The following is a 17,708-nucleotide window of genomic DNA, read 5'->3' as shown; positions in this document are numbered from 1 at the left end:
TATCATATGGCTCCGCTCATTTCATTTCATAAAGGCAAGTATCCCAAATGCTTTCTTAGCCACCTCATCTACCTGTCCTGCTGCATACAGGGACGTCTGGACACTAACCCCAAGGTCCCTCTGGTCCTCTGTATTTCCTAAGCATCCTTCCGATCATTGGGTATTCCCTTGCCTCGGCACAGAGTTCATAGTCAAATACAATTAGACCTGCCCTGAGCGTTTGATAACAGTGTGGAGGGAGCTTTACTCTGTATCTAACTCCGTGCTGTACCTGCCCTGGGAGTGTTTACTGGGACAATGGACAGGGAAATTTATTCTGTATCTATTCCCGTGATGTCCCTGGCCTGGGAGTGTTTGATGGGGACAGTGTAGAGGGAGCTTTACTAGGTATCTAGCGCCGTGCTGTACCTGTCCTGGGGGTGTTTGATGGGGGCAGCATAGAGGGTGCTTTACTCTGTATCTAACCCCGAGCTGTATCTGTCCTGGGAGTGTTTGATGGGGACAGCGTAGAAGGAGCTTTACTCTGTATCTAACCCCGTGATGTACCTGTCCTGGGAGTGTTTGATGGGGACAGCGTGGAGGGAGCTTTATTCTGTATCTAACCCCGTACTGTACCTGTCCTGGGAGTCTTTGATGGGGACAGTGTAGAGGGAGCTTTACTCTGTATCTAACCCCGTGCTATACCTGTCCTGGGAGTGTTTGATGGGGACAGTGTAAAGGGAGCTTTACTCTGTCTCTAACCCCGAGCTGTACCTGTCCTGGGAGTGTTTACTGGGACAATGGACAGGGAAATTTATTCTGTATCTATTCCCGTGATGTCCCTGGCCTGGGAGTGTTTGATGGGGACAGTGTAGAGGGAGCTTTACTAGGTATATAGCGCCGTGCTGTACCTGTCCTGGGGATGTTTGATGGGGGCAGCATAGAGGGTGCTTTACTCTGTATCTAACCCCGAGCTGTATCTGTCCTGGGAGTGTTTGATGGGGACAGTGTAGAGGGAGCTTTACTCTGTATCTAACCCCGTGATGTACCTGTCCTGGGAGTGTTTGATGGGGACAGCGTGGAGGGAGCTTTATTCTGTATCTAACCCCGTACTGTACCTGTCCTGGGAGTCTTTGATGGGGACAGTGTAGAGGGAGCTTTACTCTGTATCTAACCCCGTGATGTACCTGTCCTGGGAGTGTTTGATGGGGACAGTGTAAAGGGAGCTTTACTCTGTATCTAACCCCGTGCTGTACCTGTCCTGGGAGTGTTTTATGGGGACAGTGTACCAGGTCTGAGGACACCTTCAGTGGCAAATTGACTGACAAACATAATTCCTTTTCCAGAAACCATACAGGTTTAGTGTATTATGATTTTCTAAATCTTCTGCGATGACCTCCTGTTAATAATGGATTTGAGCAGTTTCTCACTGACAGATATTAAACTAACTGCCTGATAGCTTTCGGATTTCTGTCTCCCTCCTCTCTCGATTGGTGATGTTATAATTGGGCTTTTCCAATCTGCTGCCACCTTTCCAGAATCTGAGGAATTTTGGAAGATTTTAACCAATAAACCCACTCTCTCTGCAGCCTCTTGCATTAAGAGATGAGAATACATAGAACATAGAACATTACAGTGCAATACAGGCCCTTCAGCCCTCGATGTTGTGCCGACCTGTGGCGAGGGGTCGGAGAATCGCCAGGGTCCGGTGTCTCCCGAAGTCTCCGGCACCAGAGATTCGGCGGGGTAGGGAATCGCACCACGCCTGTCGGTGGGCCACCCTCCCGGAGATTCTCCGGCCCGTGATGGGCCAAAGTCCCGCTACTGTCGTGCCGTTCCCGCCGGCGGGAATCAAACCAGACCACCGGCGGGAACAGGTGGCGCGAGCGTGCTCCGGAGTCCTGGGGGGCGCACGGGGCAATCTAGCCCAGGGGGGTTGCCCCATGGTGGCCTGGCCCGCGATCGGGGCCCACCGATTGGCGGGCAGGCCTGTGCAGTGGGGGCACTCTTTTCCTTCCGCGTTCACCATAGCCTTCACGATGGCACACGTGGAAGTGACCCCCTCCCCTGCACATGCGAGGGGTTCATGTCAGCAGCTGCTGACGCTCCGGCACATGCGCGGACTTCCGCCGACCAGCGAAGTCCCTTCGGCCCCGGCTGGCGTGGCGCCAAAGGCCTTTCCCGCCAGTCGGCGGGGCCCAACCACTCCGGCGCGGGCCTAGCCCCTCAAGGTTAGGGCTTGGCCCCTAAACGTGCAGAGACCTTCGCACCTTTGGGAGGCCCGACGCCGGAGTGGTACACGCCACTCCATCCCGCTGGGACCCCCCGCCCCACTGGGTAGGGGAGAAACCCAGCCCATATGTTTATCCAATGACCATTTAAATGTCCTTAATGTTGGCGAGTCCACTACTGTTGCAGGCAGGGCATTCCACACCCTTACTACTCTCTGAGTAAAGAACCTACCTCTGACATCTGTCCTATATCTATCTCCCCTCAATTTAAAGCTATGTCCCCTCGTGCTAGCCATCACCATCCGAGGTAAAAGGCTCTCACTGTCCACACTATCTAATCCTCTGATCAGCTTGTATGCCTCTATTAAGTCACCTCTTAACCTTCTTCTCTCTAACGAAAACAGCCTAAAATCCCTCAGCCTTTCCTCATAAGATCTTCCCTCCATACCAGGCAACATCCTGGTAAATCACCTCTGCACCCTTTCCAATGCTTCCATATCCTTCCTATAATGCGGTGACCAGAACTGCACGCAATATTCCAAATGCGACCGTACCAGAGTTTTGTGCAGCTGCAACATAACCTCATGGGTACGAAACTCAATCCCTCTACCAATAAAAGCTAACACACCGTACGCCTTCTTAACAACCCTATCAACCTGGTGGTAACTTTCAGGGATCTATGTACATGGACACCGAGATCTCTCTGCTCATCCACATTACCAAAAACCTTAACATTAGCCCAGTACTGCATTCCTGTTACTCCTTCCAAAATGAATCACCTCACACTTTTCTGCATTAAACTCCATTTGCCACTTCTCAGCCCAGCTCTGCAGCTTATCTATGTCCCTCTGTAACCTGCAACATCCATCCGCACTGTCCACAACTCCACCGACTTTAGTGTCATCCGCAAATTCACTCACCCACCCTTCTACGCCCTCCTCCAGGTCATTTATAAAAATTACAAACAGCAGTGGTCCAAAAACAGATCCTTGTGGTTCACCACTAGTAATTGAACTCCAGGCTGAACATTTCCCATCAACCACCACCCTCTGTCTTCTTACAGCTAGCCAATTTCTGATCCAAACAGCTAAATCACCCTCAATCCCATGCCTCCGTATTTTCTGCAATAGCCTACCGTGGGAAACCTTATCAAACGCTTTACTGAAATCCATATACACCACATCAACTGCTTTACCCTCGTCCACCTGTTTGGTCACCTTCTCAAAGAACTCAATAAGGTTTGTGAGGCATTAACTGTCTTTCACAAAACCTTGTTGACTATCCCTAATCAAATTATTCCTTTCTAGATGATTATAAATCCTATCTCTTATAATCCTTTCCAAGACTTTGCCCACAACAGAAGTAAGGCTCACTGGTCTATAGTTACCCGGGGTTGTCTCTACTCCCCTTCTTGAACAAGGGGACAACATTTGCTATCTTCCAGTCTTCCGGCACTATTCCTGTAGACAATGACGACATAAAGATCAAAGCCAAAGGCTCTGCAATCTCCTCCCTAGCTTCCCAGAGAATCCTAGGATAAATTCCATCCGGCCCAGGGGACCTATCTATTTTCACACTTTCCAGAATGGCTGACACCTCCTCCTTATGAACCTCTATCCCATCTAGTCTAGTAGCCTGTATCTCAGTATTCTCCTCGACAAAATTGTCTTTTTCCTGTGTTAATACTGACTAAAAATATTCATTTAGCGCCTCCCCTATCTCCTCAGACTCCATGCACAACTTCCCACTACTGTCCTTGACTGGCCCTACTCTTACCCTAGTCATTATTTTATTCCTGACATACCTATGGAACGCTTTGGGTTTTTTCTTGAGCCTACCTGCCAAGGACCTCTCATGTCCCCTCCTGGCTCTTCTTAGCTCTCTCTTTAGGTGCTTCCTGGCTAACTTGTAACTCTCAAGTTCCCTAACTGAATCTTCACGTCTCATCTTTGCAAAAGCCTCCTTCTTACTCTTGACAAGTTATTCAAATACTTTAGTAAACCACGGCTCCCCCGTTCGACTACGTCCTCCCTGCCTGACAGGTACTTACTTATCAAGGAGCTGTAGCTTTTCCTTGCACAAGCTCCACGTTTCAATTGTGCCATCCCCTGCAGTTTCCTTCCGCTTCCTATGCATCCTAAGTCTTGCCTAATCGCATCATAATTGCCTTTCCCCCATCTATAACTCTTGCCCTGCGATAGGTATATACCTATCCCTTTCCATCGCTAAAGTAAACGGGCGCGATTCTCTGCTCCCCACGCGGCCTGGGAGAATCGCGGGAGGGCCCCTCGACACTTTTTACGCCCCCCTGGCGTCCCCCGCGCTTCTCTCTCCCCCCCCCCCCCCCCCCCCCCCCCCCCCCCCCCCCCCCCACCGTGGGGAGGGCCCCACGGCTCAGAAAAATCGCCGCTCGCCGCTCCGAGCCCAATGGACTGAGCGGCCGGCCCTTCATGCCCGTTTCACGACGGCGACAAACACACCTGGTCACGGCATTCGTGAAACAGACGCCAGAGGCCCGTTTGGGGCATCTAGGGGCCCGATTGGGACGGGAGCACCACGACTGTGCTCAGGAGGGGTCAGGCCTGCGATCGGTGCCCACCGATCATCGGGCCAGCGTCCAAAACGGACGTACTCTTTCCCCTCCGCCGCCGGCAAAATCAAGCTGCCACGTCTTGCTGGGTGGCTGAGGAGAAAGACGGCCACCGCGCATGCACAGGTTCGTGCCGTCTGCGCGATGAAGTCATCCGCGCATGCGCGGGTTGGAACCGGCTACCCGCGCATGCGCGGATGACTTCACATTCTCGGCGTGACGAGGTCGCTGCCGAGAAAGACGGAGGCCCGCTCCTAGCCCCCGGGTGGGGGTGAATTAGGTGCGGGGAGCGGGCTCCGAGGCCGTCGTGAACCTCGGCCGAGTTCACGACGGCCTTCACAAATTCGGCCCCCTGCGGAGAATTCCGCCCACGTAACTGAATTGTGGTCACTACCACCAAAGTGCTCACCTATCTCCAAATCTAACAACTGACCTGGTTCATTACCCAGTACCAAATCCAATGTGGCCTCGCCTCTTCTTGGCCTATCTACATACTGTGTCAGGAAACCCTCCTGCACGCACTGGACAAAAACTGACCCATCTAAAGTACTTGAACTATAGTATTTCCAGTCAATATTTGGAAAGTTAAAGTCCCCCATAACAACTACACTGTTACTTTCACTTCTATCCAGAATCATCTTTGCAATCCTTTCCTCTACATCTCTGGAACTTTTCGGAGGCCTATAGAAAACTCCCAACAGGGTGACCTATCTTTTCCTGTTTCTAACCTCAGCCCATACTACCTCAGTAGGCGAGTCCTCATCAAACGTCCTTTCTGCCACCGTAATACTGTCCTTGACTAACAATGCCAACTTCCCCCTCTTTTACCACCTTACCTGAGCTTACTAAAATATCTAAACCCCGGAACCTGCAACAACCATTCCTGTCCCTGCTCTATCCATGTCTCCGAAATGGCCAAAATACAGGTTGTCAGGTCCATGGGATTGGTCAGTCTCTGGAACCACTTGTTTGGCGAACACTGTTTCTCCAGTGATTGTGATTGGGGAGGCAGTGACATTGTCACTGGACTAATATTCCAGAGTGCCAAGGAAATAGAACATAGAACGATACAGCGCAGTACAGGCCCTTCGGCCCTCGATGTTGCACCGACATGGAAAAAATCTAAAGGCCATCTAACCTACACTATGCCCTTATCATCCATATGCTTATCCAATAAATTTTTAAATGCCCTCAATGTTGGCGAGTTCACTACTGTTGCAGGTAGGGCATTCCACGGCCTCACCACTCTTTGCGTAAAAAACCCACCTCTGACCTCTGTCCTATATCTATTACCCCTCAATTTAAGGCTATGTCCCCTCGTGCTAGCCACCTCCATCCGCGGGAGAAGGCTCTCGCTGTCCACCCTATCTAACCCTCTGATCATTTTGTATGCCTCTATTAAGTCACCTCTTAACCTTCTTCTCTCTAACGAAAACAACCTCAAGTCCATCAGCCTTTCCTCATAAGATTTTCCCTTCCTACCAGGCAACATCCTGGTAAATCTCCTCTGCACCCGTTCCAAAGCTTCCACGTCCTTCCTATAATGAGGCGACCAGAACTGTACGCAATACTCCAAATGCGGCCGTACTAGAGTTTTGTACAACTGCAACATGACCTCATGGCTCCGGAACTCAATCCCTCTACCAATAAAGGCCAACACACCATAGGCCTTCTTCACAACCCTATCAACCTGGGTGGCAACTTTCAGGGATCTATGTACATGGACACCGAGATCCCTCTGCTCATCCACACTACCAAGAATTTTACCATTAGCCAAATATTCCGCATTTCTGTTATTCTTTCCAAAGTGAATCACCTCACACTTCTCCACATTAAACTCCATTTGCCACCTCTCAGCCCAGCTCTGCAGCTTATCTATGTCCCTCTGTAACCTGCAACATCCTTCCGCACTGTCTACAACTCCACCGACTTTAGTGTCGTCTGCAAATTTACTCACCCATCCTTCTGCGCCCTCCTCTAGGTCATTTATAAAAATGACAAACAGCAACGGCCCCAGAACAGATCCTTGTGGTACGCCACTCGTAACTGAACTCCATTCTGAACATTTCCCATCAACTACCACTCTCTGTCTTCTTTCAACTAGCCAATTTCTGATCCACATCTCTAAATCACCCTCAATCCCCAGCCTCCGTATTTTCTGCAATAGACGACCGTGGGGTACCTTATCAAACGCTTTACTGAAATCCATATACACCACATCAACTGCTCTACCCTCGTCTACCTGTTCAGTCACCTTCTCAAAGAACTCGATAAGGTTTGTGAGGCATGACCTACCCTTCACAAAACCATGCTGACTGTCCCTAATCATATTATTCCTATCTAGATGATTATAAATTGTATCTTTTATAATCCTCTCCAAGACTTTACCCACCACAGACGTTAGGCTCACCGGCCTATAGTTACCGGGGTTATCTCTACTCCCCTTCTTGAACAAAGGGACCACATTTGCTATCCTCCAGTCCTCTGGCACTATTCCTGTAGCCAATGATGACCTAAAAATCAAAGCCAAAGGCTCAGCAATCTCTTCCCTGGCTTCCCAGAGAATCCTAGGATAAATCCCATCCGGCCCCGGGGACTTATCTATTTTCACCTTGTCCAGAATTGCCAACACTTCTTCACTACGCACCTCAATGCCATCTATTCTAATAGCCTGGGTCTCAGCATTCTCCTCCACAATATTATCTTTTTCTTGAGTGAATACTGACGAAAAGTATTCATTTAGTATCTCGCTTATCTCCTCAGCCTCCACACACAACTTCCCACCACTGTCCTTGACTGGCCCTACTGAACCCGGTTCAAATCTCACCACGGCAGGTGGTGGAATTTGAATTCAATGAAAGAAATCTGGAATGAAAAATCTAATGATGACCATGAAAAACCCATCTGGTTCACTGATGACCTTTAGGGAAGGAAATCTGCCATCCTTACCTGGTCTGGCCTACATGTGACTCCAGACCCACAGCAATGTGGTTGACTCATAAATAATAATCTTTTCTTTTATTGTCAAAAGTAGGCTTGCATTAACACTGGAATGAAGTTACTGTGAAAAGCCCCGATTGCCCACAGGGATAGGCAATAAATGCTGGCCCAGCCAGCGATGCCCATATCCCATGAAAGAATAAAGAGAAAAAAAGTTCCTCCCTCCCTGTTGCCCCCTTTTTTTCGATTCTTGGGATGTTTTCAATGTTTCTATGGTGAAGATAGACTTAAAATACTTGTTCAACGTGACTGCTAATTTGCTGGTTCCCCATTATTAACACCCCAGTCTCACTTTCCAAGAGATGAACACTTAATTTAGCTCAAAGGTGTTATACAAATCAAGTTGTTGTTGGAAATCACTCTGCCGTCCCTCTCTGTACAAGGCACGCTATAGAATTCTTGTTAAATTCATCCACCATTTACCTGAAGTAAAGAGCATTGGCCTCAGCACAGATGATGAAATTTCTGCTCTGTTGCTGTGCTCCAGAGGCCTTTTTCTGTGACTGAGCACCGTCTTCCTTCAGCTCTGGGTAATTCTGAAGATATTGTCCCCAGCGATTCCCTCTTGGAAAACCATTGTAGCCTATTCCCACCTGTGGAATGATCAGGATTGTTTTATCAGTGCAGCCAAACCTGTCTCAATGTGTTAGCAACAATCGAGTGGTGTGGAATTAAAGTACAGTCTGTGGGGAAGTTTCAAATTCAAAATGAACAGAAATTAAGTGAATATGTACAAATGTCGATACAATACTCACAAAGCAATCATCCTGGTAAATAAGTGCCCCGACTCCAGGCCCAGGACTATCTGAAAATCAGAAATATATCAATCATTGAACAGGAATTGTGACTATAATTTCAGAGCACCAGCACACTGGTTTAAGAGATTCTGCTTTCTGAGGCTGGTCTATAACCTTCCAGATTTGAGAATGTTACTGCTTGATCAACAAAGAACTGGATGAAATCACCCTGTGTACACTGAAATCATCTGATCAGACCTTCCAGCCTCCTCTTTATGCTGGTTCACCTGAGGATGGAAGTTTGCTGTCAATTGAGGCTGTTTCATTTTTGCAATCGAGATTCTTGTCATCAAACCAATCCTTCAATCCTACATTATCCTTTTCCTTTGCTCACCCATCCCTGACTCAATCTCCATCCGCCTCCTCATTCCTGAATCAATCCCCCTCCCCTGATCCCTGACTCAATCTATCTCTCCTGATCCTGACTCAAACGCACTCCGCCTCCTCATTCCTGACTCAATCTCCCTCTGCCCCCTGATCCCTGACTCAATCTCCATCCGCCTCCTCATTCCTGAATCAATCCCCCTCCCCCTGATCCCTGACTCAATCTATCTCCCCCTGATCCTGACTCAAACGCACTCCGTCTCCTCATTCCTGACTCAATCCCCCTCTGCCCCCTGATCCCTGACTCAATCTCTATCCGCCTCCTCATTCCTGAATCAATCTCCATCCCCCTGATCCCTGACTCAATCTATCTCCCACTGATCCTGACTCAAACGCACTCCGCCTCCTCATTCCTGACTCAATCTACCTCTGCCCCCTGACCCCTGACTCAATCACCCTCTGATCCCTGATTCAAACTCCCTCCACCTCCTCATTCCTGAATCAATCCCCCTTCCCCGATCCCTGATTTAATCTCCCTCCGCCTCCTCATTCCTGACTCAATCCCCCACCTCTGACCCCTGACTCAATCTCCCTCCTCCCCTGATCCCTGACTCAATCTCCCTCTGCCCCCTGATTGAATCTCCCTCCACCTCCTCATTCCTGAATAAATCCCCCTTCCCCGATCTCTGATTTAACCTCCCTCCGCCTCCTCATTCCTGACTCAATCCCCCTCCACTGACCCCTGACTCAATCACCCTCTGCGCCCTGATTCAATCTCCCTCCACCTCCTCATTCCTGAATCAATCCCCCTTCCCCGACCTCTGATTTAATCTCCCTCCGCCTCCTCATTCCTGACTCAATCCCCCTCCCTGACCCCTGACTCAATCTCCCTCTGCCCCCGATCCAATCTCCCTCCACCTCCTCATTCCTGAATCAATCCCCCTTCCCCGATCTCTGATTTAATCTCCCTCCGCCTCCTCATTCCTGACTCAATCCCCCTCCCCTGACCCCTGACTCAATCTCCCTCTGTCCCCTGATACCTGACTCAATCTCCCTCCTCCCCTGATCCCTGACTCAATCTCCCTCTGCCCCCTGATCCCTGACTCAATCTCCCTCCTCCCCTGATCCCTGACTCAATCTCCCTCTGCCCCCTGACCCCTGACTCAATCACCCTCTGACCCCTGATTCAATCTCCCTCCACCTCCTCATTCCTGAATCAATCCCCCTTCCCCGATCCCTGATTTAATGTCCCTCCGCCTCCTCATTCCTGACTCAATCCCCCACCCCTGACCCCTGACTTAATCTCCCTCCTCCCCTAATCCCTGACTCAATCTCCCTCTGCCCCCTGATTGAATCTCCCTCCACCTCCTCATTCCTGAATAAATCCCCCTTCCCCGATCTCTGATTTAATCTCCCTCCGCCTCCTCATTCCTGACTCAATCCCGCTCCACTGACCCCTGACTCAATCTCTCTCTGCCCCCTGATCCAATCTCCCTCCACCTCCTCATTCCTGAATCAATCCCCCTTCCCCGATCTCTGATTTAATCTCCATCCGCCTCCTCATTCCTGACTCAATCCCCCTCCCCTGACCCCTGACTCAATCTCCCTCAGCCCCCTGATCCCTGACTCAATCTCCCTCCTCCCCTGATCCCTGACTCAATCTCCCTCTGCCCCCCGATCCCTGACTCAATCTCCCTCCTCCCCTGATCCTGACTCAATCTCCCTCTGCCCCCGATCCCTAACAATCCCCCTCCCCTTATCCATGACTCAATCTCCCTCAGCCCCCTGATTCTGACTCAATCTCCCTCTGCCCCCAATCCCTGACTCAATCTCCCACTGCCCCCTGACTTAATCTCCCTCCTCCCCTGATCTCTGACTCAATCTCCCTCCTCCCCTGATTCAATCCCCCTCTACCCCCTGATCCCTGACTCCATCTCCCTCTGCCCCCTGTTCTCTGACTCAATCTCCCTCTGCCTGCTCATTCTTGATTCAAGTTCCCTCTGCCCCCTGATCCCTGACTCAATCTCCCTCTGCCCCCTGATCCCTGACTCAATCTCCCTCCTCCCCTGATCCCTGACTCAATCTCCCTCTGCCCCGTGATCCCTGACTCAATCTCCCTCCTCCTCCCCTGATTCCCTGACTCAATCTCCCTCTTCATCCTGATCCCTGACTCAATCTCCCTTTGATAGTATTGTCACAACTAAAATCAGAGAGCCAATAGCAATCTCCCTTTGCCCCCTGATCCCTGACTCAATCTCCCTCTGCCCCCGATCCCACAATCAAGATCAGAAAGCGGATAGCATTATATTAACCAAGATCAGAAAGCGGTTAGCATTATCATAACCAAGATCAGAAAGCGGATAGCATTATCATAACCAGGATCAGAGAGAGGATAGCATTATCATAACCAGGATTAGAGAGAGGATAGCATTATCATAGCCAAGATCAGAGAGAGGATAGCATTATCATAGCCAAGATCAGAGAGAGGATAGCATTATCATAACCAAGATCCGAGAGAGGATAGCCTTATCGTAGCCAAAATCAGAGAGAGGATAGCATTATCCCAATTAGTATCAGAATCAATAGCATTATCACAACCAAGATGAAGATCAGAGGGAGGATAGCATTATCGTGGACAAGATCAGAGAGTGGATAGCATTATCATAGCCAAGATGAGAGAGAGGATAGCATTATCATAGCCAAGATGAGAGAGAGGATAGCATTATCACAACTAAGATCAGAGAGAGGATAGCATTATCCCAATTAGTATCAGAATAAATAGCATTATCACAACCAAGATGAAGATCAGAGAGAGGATAGCATTATCGTGGACAAGATCAGAGAGTGGCTAGCATTATCATCACCAAGATCAGTGAATGATAGCATTATCATAACAAAGTTCAAAGAGAGGATAGCTTCATCACAACCCAAGATCAGAGAGTGAATAGCATGATCATAACCAAGATCAGAGAGTAGATAGCTGCAGAGCTAATTGGGGTGGGCTAGGCCCGTGCCTGCACCGAGGCAGAAAGTCAGTGGAGATGCCTCCGGCTTGCAGTTGTCAGCTGTGCCCACAGAGTAACACATTTGTTCAATTAAGGAGCCTTCTTCGGCAGGCACTAAATCCTTAATTTCTCCATTCCAGGCATCCCGTACCAGCCTTCCCGGACAGGCGCCGGAATGGGTGACTAGGGGCTTTTCACAGTAACTTCATTGAAGCCTACTCGTGACAATAAGCGATTTTTATTTCATTTTTTTCATCAGCAAGAAAAGGATGAGGCCAACAATAGGACCAATAACTGCTCTAGCTCCAACCCCACCTCTGAGGAGCGATTCCAGAATTATCAGAGGATGCACCATCACCACGTTCACTTGCATCCTCCAGAAGCTCATACACTCATCCCGTCTAGGGTAGGTTTGTGACAGCTGAGGTCACTGACACTTGGAACCTGCTGGACACCAGGCCTCTGTTGAGCCCCATGCCCTCTGGACTTGGCCATAAGGGATACAGACATGCAGAGACAGGCAGGGGAACATCAGGCTGAGATGCCAGAGGTCATGCACTAACTGGACCAAAGGCTGAGCAGTCTGTCCATGTTCTGTCTACTGTTGTGATTCTGGCATGCAAGCACTTGGCTTCCTCTATGGAAAGGGTGGCAGCCGCCTTGGAGTCCCAGGTCGAGCAAAACACACAGTTGCTGTGAGATATCTGCTTGGACCTGTCATTTCGGCCATGGAGACAGTGCAACAATGGCAAGGTGAGAGAGGGATGGGGCACCTCCACCATTCTCCAGGTCGCCCTTCTCAAGGAGTCAGGGATGTGACAATAATCACCCAGTGAGGGGAGACGTGCCGGCCAGACACCGAGAGGCTTCATCCCAGGACACTCTAAGGGTGCCCTTCCCCAATGCCAGTGATCCAGTTGCCACCAGCAGGTCAGGCTGGGTGGGCGGGCCTTAGGAGGCCGGGACCATCCAGCGTAGGTCACCAGAAGACACCAGTCAAAATCATCAGTCGACAGCGCAGATCAGTCTGCAGGCTGCCTCCACCTCATCTACAGATGTTGGGGCTGCACCTAGACATTGGGCATTGTGTTCTATGAGCTGGTGTTAATTTTCTTACCTGTTCTTGCAGCCAGTAGGAAGCACAGTTGTAAGGCATGTAAGTCTCTCTTCTCCATCTCTGCATCCCAACTGGAATTATTTATTTCCAAATTACCATCAGTGCTGTTTGACAGTTCGTGAAAATACCTGCCATCCTGACCTTCAGGGTTTCCTGCCGATTTTCTTTTGAAGTTTCCAACAGTGCTGTTTTGCAATGCATCAAGGCACTTATAAGCAGTCTCCATTTGTTTTCTGAAGGTTTCTTTGTAATCTTTCTTTTTTATATGAAGTAATTGCAGAGCTTCCAGAATTTTCATTAGATTAGTTGAATCAAAAATTGACGTGCGTTCTTTGGGTTTTGTTGAAGGTATCAATCTGATTTTGGGTGAAATTCTTTTTTCAACCGTTTCTAAGTCCAGCAGTGGTATATACATTTCTGCACTGACTTTAGCGCCACGAAACAATCGATTAACTTTATTAGCATTATCCAAAGCATCTTCATTATCATCAGCTTCTTGCTGCTCCAGATTAGGCCAATAATAGACTTGACGAACAACTCCTGTCAGAGAAGAAACCTCAATATTGAAATCAAATTCTAACTTTCATAATGCAAATGTTGAATTTAGCAGAACATCACTCCAACATGTGATGACAGCATGTGATATCCCACTCCAGAATCACTATCTAATATCTATCTGCAGGTAATTCCTGATGTGTCAGTTCAACAGACTGTTAGAGAAACAGGGCTGTCGCGGCGACCATGGTAGCAATGTACATTAAACTGGATGGGATGGGGAAATTAGTTGATGTCAACACAGTAAAATAAAACTGAGCTAACTGTTAATGGTCCGTTAATTATATTTTTAGGATACATAGATAAAGGTTATTCTTCTTAGGGCAGCAGGGTAGCATGGTGGTTAGCATAAATGCTTCACAGCTCCAGGGTCCCAGGTTTGATTCCCGGCTGGGTCACTGTCTGTGTGGAGTCTGCACGTCCTCCCCCTGTGTGCGTGGGTTTCGTCCGGGTGCTCCGGTTTCTTCCCACAGTCCAAAGATGTGCGGGTTAGGAGGATTGGCCATGCTAAATTGCCCGTAGTGTGCTAATAAAAGTAAGGTTAAGGGGGGGTTGTTGGGTTACGGTTATAGGGTGGATACGTGGGTTTGAGTAGGGTAATCATGGCTCGGCACAACATTGAGGGCCGAAGGGCCTGTTCTGTGCTGTACTGTTCTATGTTCTATGTTCTAAATTAATTTGAGCACATATAAATAAGATGGCATGGTGGCGCAGTGGTTAGCATTGCTGCCTCACAGCACCAGGGACCTGGGTTGAATTCCACCCTCTGTCTATGTAGAGATTGTACCTTCTCACCGTGTCCGCGTGAGTTTCCACCGGGTGCTCCAGTTTCCTCCCATAGTCCAAAGATGTGCGGGTTAGGTGGATTGCCCATGTTAAATTGCCCCTTAATGTCCAGGGATGCACAAGTTAGGTTCTGGGGATAGGGCGAGGTGGACTAGGGAGTGTAAATTGTTAGAGTGCTCATTTGAAGGGTCGGTGCAAACTCGATGGCCGAATGGCCTCCTCTGCACTGCAGGGATTCTATGCTAACTTTGTTACAGTGCCCCACCAGGGGCTGTCACCCCCATCCATTAGTTTATTTTTTTGACCTTTTGTTTCTTAAATGAGAATATAAATAGGGGATTGCTGGGACACTGTGCGTGGGAGTGCAGCTATGTGACTGAACAAAGCCAATTAAGTCTCTCAGTAAAGAAAAGCTCTGTGTCTAGGTTTTGACTTCACCAATTAGTATGGATCCCATTAACACCAATATTGATATCAGACAATTTGACGTGGCTCCTAAATCTTTATTTAACTGGGTGGCCGATGTGTTCCTTGGACTGGTGGATTAATGGTGGCGCAGATTTCTGACTGTCTGATATGTGCTTCTCCATCTGACTATATCAGAAACACTGCCATTGATTGGTTTATCAACATCTGGAGATATTTAAAATGCTGTGGTTGATTAAGCAGACACACTTTTTGGAGCATTGCAAAAGTGATTCATGAAGCAGCAGTCCAGGAGGGGTGGGGAAGAAACAGCAGGAAGGGCTCCCAGATTTCTTTAATGCTTTGATCAATGTTTTTCTCACAATTAGGGACTGAGGGTAGGTAGGATGTGTGAGGGGAAGTAAAAGAGGAAAGTCAGTGCCACCTCAATCATTCTACATAGGGTTAGAAGATGTTCAATGACCACACACAATTGATCATATATCTCCAGGGATGATCGAGAGGCAGCTATTTCCCTCATCCTGCCTCTGCCATTAACATAGAACATACAACGATACAGCGCAGTACAGGCCCTTCGGCCCTCGATGTTGCACCGACATGAAAAAAAACTAAAGGCCATCTAACCTACACTATGCCCTTATCATCCATATGCTTATCCAATAAACTTTTAAATGCCCTCAATGTTGGCGAGTTCACTACTGTTGCAGGTAAGGCATTCCACGGCCTCACCACTCTTTGCGTAAAAAACCCACCTCTGACCTCTGTCCTATATCTATTACCCCTAAATTTAAGGCTATGTCCCCTCGTGCTAGCCACCTCCATCCGCGGGAGAAGGCTCTCGCTGTCCACCCTATCTAACCCTCTGATCATTTTATATGCCTCTATTAAGTCACCTTCTTCTCTCTAACGAAAACAACCTCAAGTCCATCAGCCTTTCCTCATAAGATTTTCCCTCCATACCAGGCAACATCCTAGTAAATCTCCTCTGCACCCGTTCCAAAGCTTCCACGTACTTCCTATAATGAGGCGACCAGAATTGTACGCAATACTCCAAATGCGGCCATACTAGAGTTTTGTACAACTGCAACATGACCTCATGGCTCCGGAACTCAATCACTCTACCAATAAAGGCCAACACACCATAGGCCTTCTTCACAACCCTATCAACCTGGGTGGCAACTTTCAGGGATCTATGTACATGGACACCGAGATCCCTCTGCTCATCCACACTACCAAGAATTTTACCATTAGCCAAATATTCCGCATTCCTGTTATTCTTTCCAAAGTGAATCACCTCACACTTCTCCACATTAAACTCCATTTGCCACCTCTAAGCCCAGCTCTGCAGCTTATCTATGTCCCTCTGTAACCTGCAACATCCTTCCACACTGTCTACAACTCCACCTACTTTAGTGTCTTCTGCAAATTTACTCACCCATCCTTCTGCGCCCTCCTCTAGGTCATTTATAAAAATGACAAACAGCGCCGGCCCCAGAACAGATTCTTGTGGTACGCCACTCGTAACTGAACTCCATTCTGAACATTTCCCATCAACTACCACTCTCTGTCTTCTTTCAACTAGCCAATTTCTGATCCACATCTCTAAATCACCCTCAATCCCCAGCCTCCGTATTTTCTGCAATAGCCGACCATGGGGAACCTTATCAAACGCTTTACTGAAATCCATATACACCACATCAACTGCTCTACCCTCGTCTACCTGTTCAGTCACCTTCTCAAAGAACTCGATAAGGTTTGTGAGGCATGACCTACCCTTCACAAAAACATGCTGACTATCCCTAATCATATTATTCCTATCTAGATGATTATAAATCGTATCTTTTATAATCCTGTCCAAGACTTTACCCACCACAGACGTTAGGCTCACCGGCCTATAGTTACCGGGGTTATCTCTACTCCCCTTCTTGAATAAAGGGACCACATTTGCTATCCTCCAGTCCTCTGGCACTATTCCTGTAGACAATGATGACCTAAAAATCAAAGCCAAAGGCTCAGCAATCTCTTCCCTGGCTTCCCAGAGAATCCTTGGATAAATCCCATCAGGGCCCGGGGACTTATCTATTTTCACCTTGTCCAGAATTGCCAACACTTCTTCCCTACGCACCTCAATGCCATCTATTCTAATAGCCTGGGTCTCAGCATTCTCCTCCACAATATTATCTTTTTCCTGAGTGAATACTGACGAAAAGTATTCATTTAGTATCTCGCTTAACTCCTCAGCCTCCACACACAACTTCCCACCACTGCCCTTGACTGGCTCTACTCTTACCCTAGTCATTCTTTTATTCCTGACATACCTATAGAAAGCTTTTGGGTTTTCCTTGATCCTACCTGCCAAAGACTTCTCATGTCCCCTCCTTGCTCGTCTTAGCTCTCTCTTTAGATCCTTCCTCGCTTCCTTGTAACTATCAAGCGCCCCAACTGAAACTTCACGCCTCATCTTCACATAGGCCTCCTTCTTCCTCTTAACAAGAGATTCCACTTCTTTGGTAAACCACGGTTCCCTCGCTCGACCCCTTTCTCCCTGCCTGATTGGTACGTACTTATCAAGAACATGCAATAGCTGTTCCTTGAACAAGCTCCACATATCCAGTTGGCCCAACCCTTGCAGCCTACTTCTCCAGCCTACACATCCTAAGTCATGTCTAATGGCATCATAATTGCCCTTCCCCCAGCTATAACTCTTGCCCTGCGGGGTATACTTATCCCTTTCCATCACTAACGTAAAGGTCACCGAATTGTGGTCACTGTTTCCAAAGTGCTCACCACCTCCAGATCTAGCACCTGGCCTGGTTCATTTCCCAAAACCAAATCCAATGTGGCCTCGCCTCTTGTTGGCCTGTCAACATATTGTGTCAGGAAACCCTCCTGCACACA

At 48.5% G+C, this 17,708-nt stretch overlaps 1 protein-coding gene across 1 annotated transcript in view; it reads right to left on the bottom strand.

Annotated features, from left to right (window-relative positions):
* Nucleotides 1-17,708, bottom strand: part of LOC119955202 (cytidine and dCMP deaminase domain-containing protein 1-like) — a 127,155-nt gene that overhangs the window by 21,436 nt on the left and 88,011 nt on the right. The window contains exons 10-12 of the mRNA XM_038781210.1: nucleotides 13,044-13,583; nucleotides 8,556-8,605; nucleotides 8,224-8,393 (exon numbers count right to left, since the gene is read on the bottom strand). Of these exons, the coding sequence (XP_038637138.1) occupies nucleotides 8,224-8,393; nucleotides 8,556-8,605; nucleotides 13,044-13,583 (760 nt within the window). The remainder of the gene's footprint in view (nucleotides 1-8,223; nucleotides 8,394-8,555; nucleotides 8,606-13,043; nucleotides 13,584-17,708) is intronic.

Source organism: Scyliorhinus canicula, chromosome 20, assembly GCF_902713615.1.
Source record: "Scyliorhinus canicula chromosome 20, sScyCan1.1, whole genome shotgun sequence".
Classification (NCBI taxonomy): domain Eukaryota; kingdom Metazoa; phylum Chordata; class Chondrichthyes; order Carcharhiniformes; family Scyliorhinidae; genus Scyliorhinus; species Scyliorhinus canicula.
This window is presented reverse-complemented; position numbering and strand designations above follow the sequence as displayed.